Source organism: Charadrius vociferus, unplaced genomic scaffold (genome assembly GCF_000708025.1).
Source record: "Charadrius vociferus isolate BGI_N301 unplaced genomic scaffold, ASM70802v2 scaffold676, whole genome shotgun sequence".
Lineage (NCBI taxonomy): Eukaryota > Metazoa > Chordata > Aves > Charadriiformes > Charadriidae > Charadrius > Charadrius vociferus.
The window spans coordinates 651233-657190 of NW_009648661.1; the positions used below are offsets into that span (position 1 = coordinate 651233).

General features: G+C 46.4%; 1 protein-coding gene across 1 annotated transcript in view; it reads left to right on the top strand.

The window, feature by feature from the left end:
* Positions 1–1893: 1893 nt before the first annotated feature.
* The window catches only part of DCK (deoxycytidine kinase), a 14808-nt gene continuing 10743 nt past the window's right edge, over positions 1894–5958 (top strand). Inside the window, exons 1-3 of the mRNA XM_009886498.1 lie at positions 1894–2109; positions 5214–5325; positions 5472–5555. Coding sequence (XP_009884800.1) covers positions 1894–2109; positions 5214–5325; positions 5472–5555 — 412 coding nt within the window. The remainder of the gene's footprint in view (positions 2110–5213; positions 5326–5471; positions 5556–5958) is intronic.

Here is a 5958-nt window from a genome sequence, read left to right on the forward strand (position 1 = left end):
TCTGCCCCAGTTTAAAATCACAGCCCGTCTCCAAGGAACTGCAGCGGTTGGGAGAAGTAATAGGAACATACCAGTGAATTTGTAGTGGTTTGTAATTTGTCAAGTGCGTCTTCTGGTTCTGAGAAAACTTGATGATAATGCGGCTTTTCCCCACCCGGCTTAGTCTCTTTGTCTCTCTAGCCTTGTGTTTTCTCAAACCAGAAACGAGAATCTCCTGTGAGAAGTTAGCCTCTGGGGTGATCTGCAGATAATGCGTTGGAGATTCCTGCTTCCGCGGCGTCAGTCAGGCTTCCCATTCCAGAAGCCCGTACGACTAGCTCTGGTGTTCATTTATGGAGCCTCTCAAAGCTGTTGTATGCTGGATTCAAAGAAACCTGTATTAGGTTCTGTAGTGTGCTATCCCGTGATATCACTGCTTGCCAGATACAGCATGCGAAGGGTTTAATGTTGCCGGGCTTTGCTAGATAGTGATTCTGCAACCCCCCCATTTTTTTAGACCTGTGAACACCTTAACTGACTGGTGCACGCTAGGCTGGCCCTCGAACCTCTGAAATGTACAGCTGAAGCCAGGGTTAGCATGCGACGGAAAAGTTGAGCTTACATTTTGTGCACCTTGGCTTGACTGAAAACGCTGAGTAAAGTGGAAAACGCTGGGCAGCAGCCTGTGAAATGTGTAAGTGGCCATTAGTATAGCCAGCTAATAAACATCTAAGCACAGTAATAATGCGCTCGTTTGGGAGACTAGAATCACTACTGAGTTAAAATGACGTATTTCAGAAGCACCTGAAGGTTATTTTAAGAACTCTGTTCTCTTCAGTGGCGTTACAGCTCCTCATCTGCTTCAACTGCTTCCTGGAGAAGCAGTTAAATGTTTTGTTACCTCTTCTGTCTCTCGGAGTGGTCACGCAGTGGTGTTCGTACTGAATTTAGGTTAGGCTACACTAATGTTAGATAGAGAGGCCACTTGCAAAACACCTGCAGTTTAGCATTTGTAATGAAGACAGTCCTTGGTTTCATTCAAAGCATCGTTACAGTTTGAGAAAATGTAGGAAGTATTTGGCTCCTTTGCAGTTCAGTGTTGTTGCCCATTATAATCTGCTCAAAGGACAAGTGAAGTTTTCAGTTATCCTTATATTTTCGGCTTTTTTTCCATCAGAGAGAATTACCAATGTAATGATATTTGTACCAATTTCTTAATGTGTGAGTGTCAAGGGAAAGGACTTCTATATTGTGTTTTACTTAACATTGAGTACAGGGATTGGACTGGAGTTGGCACAGCCCACACTGAGTCAAGCTGATGATGCAAAGAGAGCTCTCCCTCAGATGTTTGAACAAACTTGTAGTTTTAGAAGGATGGACAATGGTCTTATCCCTTTTCAGCCCTAAGGATCTTGACTCTCCTGTGCGCGTACGCACACGTGGGAGGAAGAGAGTGCAGATACTCACTGTCTGTTCCTTCATTAGGGAGTTGGGGGTTGGAAAAATATGCACAAGGCGTAAGAAGATCAGAGGCAAAAGCAAACACAAAGCACGAGCACAATATCCTTTCCTTTGGCGAGGCGCCTGTCGCTGCAGTATTCATCCCGATGCTTTTGTCAGTCCTTCTGTTTGTAGGACGTGGCTGGTCTGGCAAACGTTGGTTTGCCCCCTGCAATTCTCTCGGCCAGTGGAAGAGTCAGTCAGTGCTGTGGCAGCTAAATGCTGCTGTCTGGAGTCGAGGAATGGGCTGGTAAGAAAGACAGAGCTCCTGCAGAATGTCCCATGTGTTGGACTGGGCAAGTACCCTCCAGTTGAACAGCAGGGGAGGCAGCGTCCCTTTTTGTGTGCTGTAGGGTATGTGTGACAAGGTAGCTGGGAATGCTGTACTCATACGGTCTGCGCGCATCATTCGTGATGTCTTTGCAGCTGCAGGATTGTTCGGAACTGAGCGTCCTTCACACCTCATCTGGACATGGCTACGGAAGCCTGGTTTGGGAGCCAGAGGACGGCAGTGCAGCGGTGGAGGGCTCTCTCAGTTCAGGGCTCAGTAACACAGACGACTGTCGTCTCCTCAGAGTTACAGGAGCGGTCAGCATCTACCTGACTATGCAAAAGCAGCTTAACTCCCAAGTTTGAGCTGCACTATTTTGAGCAGGCTTCAGTCATGCAGGGAGCTGAATTTAAGAATGTGATCTTACACGCACACACAGCCTTTTATGCCTGCTTCCATCTGAGGAGTGTTTAATGACTGAAAATTTGCAGCCGCCGAGGCGTGAAGAGCGCTGCGGATGCAGTTTGGTATTAAAAATCCTGTAAACTTTCCAACGAAAACCTCTTCGCTGAGTGGAGTGAGCGCTGCTCCAGAGGCCGCGTGCGGATGTAGGGTGCGCGGGGAACGCGTGCTGGAGAGGAGCCGTTTTACCAGCGCCAGAGCTCCCGTTAGCACGGCGCAGCAAAATATGAGAGCGAGAATGGCAGAAGCCTGTGCCAAGGTGCTAAATAGGAGATATCCTCCGTTAGATTTCAAGCTGTCTCATTGGTTTCATGTCATGTACCAGCAAGAAACCCAGAAGAAAAATATTTAGAAGTGAGGATTTCCTTGGAGCGATAGCAGTGCAGTAGTTCTCTTCTTTGGCATACTTCTGCCTGGGAAGGTTTTTGTTTGTTTGTTTTTTAAATAGCCAATTCTAGAAATTCAGGGGTATCTGCTGCAGTTCAGCCAATTAGAATTAGAATGTATTATGTAAAAGAAAAAGAAATTAGTCTTACGTGGATAGTGTATTCTTTGTATTTAGTATCGGGCAGTAGCAAGCACTTTTTTACAAAATAGTTTCTAGGCATGTAATAAAAGCTTGGAGATCATGATTTGCCTGACAGCTGTATGAACACATTGTTTAATTATACAACACTTGAAAATAACAACATTGAAGATACGTATGCAGTGTTTGGGATTTAGTATCCCTATGCTGTTTATATTTGCAGCTTTTAATTGTTTCTTTTTGCTTCAAAAAGATGTGGGACCAGAAGTTGACGTGCGTTTACACTCTTGAAGTAAGGGCACATTGAAATGCTAAACAAGAGGTTGCTATGTTGTACAAACTGAATCTGGATGGAGTGAATGTGTTTCTAAAATAGTGCATTTGCTGGGGGGAAGGGGGAGGACAACCCCTTTACCATCCCCCCACTCCCCCCCACCCCCAAAAGAAACCCCAGAGCAACAAACCCTGAACAAACCCCGCGCTGCTCTACGCCCACCTTACAGACGGACTCCGCTGTGTGTCACGAGCGCTTTAAGACAAAAACTCTCCGCTTCATTGTCACTGGGAGCGGAAGGTGCCGGGGAGGGTTAAATCAGACTGGGCCACCAGTTCTGGCTGTGGCCTTCCAGTATAAGAGGGTCCTTCAATTCTGTAGTTTGTGGTGTTTTTCAGCTACCAGCGTGTTAGACCGTGGCAGTGATTTGGGCGGTCACTTCAGGAGGTCATCTACCTCGAGACGGGATGGAGCAGACTCTGCCGAGCTCAGGCAGCGGCGCGCGTGCTGGCACCGCTTAGGTGGTGCGGGTGCGTTACCCTCCGCAGAAATCATTTTTTCAAGCCTGTCAAATTCAAGTCAGGGATACAGGTTAATCATGCAAATAGACAATAGCAATGCCACGTTCTGCCATTGCCGGTAGCTGAAGGGACAAAAGAGGTTTCAAGGGGCAGGTGGCCCCTCTGCAAGTGTCGAGTTTCTTTTCCTGCTTACTATGCAATGTAGAGCTTTGAACTTACGCTTTGACTTTAAGATGTAGAGGAGCACTGTCCTGATTCAGTATTTAGGAACTGAACCCTGTCCCCGTCTCCCTGACACTCACCGACCAGGTAAGGATACCTATTTGCTGCTATGGACTTGACTTCCCTTTCCGACTGTTCCTTTCGGTTTCTCGCCTCCCCCGTCCCTTTCTCTCAACTCACCAGACACAATTTTACTACAAACACATCCTTTGTGGATAGTTGGTCTTTTCTTTGCTACCCTCTGCCCCCTTCCTACCTGCCCGCGTGCTGTATTACTGTATATAACCCGCCCCCTTTTAGCTGGACTGTTGGAAAACGCTGCAGCAGGAACACAGACTCCTTGCTTCCCTTTCACGAGAAGATTCCCCGGCGCACTGGGTCTTCTTTCCTTCGCTGCTGAGATCGGTTGTGGTTTTCCCAAACCGCACCGCTAAGACCCCTAGCAGTTTTCCGGCTGCCTGTCATCTTTTCCTGGATATCTTCTCTTTTAAGACGAGACTAACATCGGTTCTTTTAAGCGTTAAACCTTTTTCTTTTCCTGCTTTCCCATTTCCTCTTGCCAGGTGAAGATCACAGTCTAGGTAAATAACCAGATTACGTTTTTGTTTTGAAGAACCAATTCCCAAAATTGTTCATAGAGTATTGTATTTTTAGGGGAAATTAATTTTTATAGCCACTAAACTATACTCATTATTTTTGTACGTTTGCAACTTCTGACATTTTTCAGAGCCGTGTCGCGGAGGGAACACTTATTTTCAAGGCTGTTTTACTACTCGGGTGTGCTGTGGTTGTGTTGCGTAGTACCTCGAAGCACATTCCTTCATGTGCAATGGAGGAGAGAGAAGAATGCAATAAAAGTGAACGAGGCTTCAATAAAAGGCCATTTTTGAAGGGAGAAAAAAATCCCAAACGTTATTACAAAAGCAACACTAACCTTTCCTTCTCCTTTAGAATCCTAAAATACGTGGGAGAAAACGCGGTGTAGAATATAAAACGCGAGATGAGAACCCTTACTGTAAGCTAACTGTGCCAATATTGCTTCGGGTTGTAGTCACTGATTGATATTTTAGTTTTAAATGAGAACAGCTTTTGATTAAAAAGAAAAAAAAAAAAAAGTTGAATGTCTGAAAATCTGCAACATGTTTATTTGAGAGTTGTAAATAATGTATACAGATTGTTGTATGTGATGGGACAAAATATTTAAATTCTAGATTTTTTTTTTTTTCAATAAGAAACTGAAGGCTGTTTATAAGAGAAAATAAATAGCTATGTTTGACCATGATTGTCTTTATTTCCTTCTTGAACTTGTTTCTAAATTATCCTCTTACTTGTAGATAGATCCCCCCCCGCCCCAGTATATTGTTCTACATAAAAATTTCAATTTTTTTGTTTATTTTTATTTGTTTATTTGGTTTTTTTTAATTGTCTTGTCTGAATTTGTGACTATTTGTATTGCAGGCAGACACAATAGCAATAAAACACCCTGCTACCCTTTTCATTTCCGTGTTTGGTGACCTGACTGTACCCAGTAGGGATGGAGCCAGGTGCGGGATTCCCGCTACCACCTTCGGTATGGCGTTACCCAGGGGGGTGGGGGGGCTTCGGAGAGCTTGGCTACCAGGAGCCCATCCTGGGCACTCGCTTCCCAGGAAGCGCACACTTGGCTGTCGGCCGCGCAGGTGCCTTTTTCTTGGTTTTCTTTCTTTTTCCTAAAAGCCTCCGGGGACCCACCGACGTCTGCGGCGCTGCCGTCCGCTTCCGATGCCCTCCGCCTGCCCTCCTCCGCCGTCTCCCCTCGTGGTAAGTGGGCTGGGGCGTGCAGCAGGACAGGCTCAAAAGGGGCTTAAAAATCCATTTTTTTACTTCAATCCCAAAACCCGGTGTGGTTGAGGGACGGCGTGCAGGGAGGCTGGTCCCGGACGGCGTCCACAGCTGGAAGACAGGAGCATGCCTTGGGCAGGGCTGCCGCGCTGCCTGCGCCCCTTTCATCCATCTGAGGATTTTCCCCCGCGTTTTACTCAATCCTTCACCAGCCCAAATGATTATACGCCGCGACGGCGCTTTGGGAAACGCCTTGTCAGGGATGGGTTTGGTGGCTGGCTGGGGGTTTTCAGTAATAGCCAACTACACAAGTGGCCTCGCTCTCCTTTAAACCCCACCTGCCACTCACTTTTAAGCTATTTCGGGACGGTTGTGGACGCAA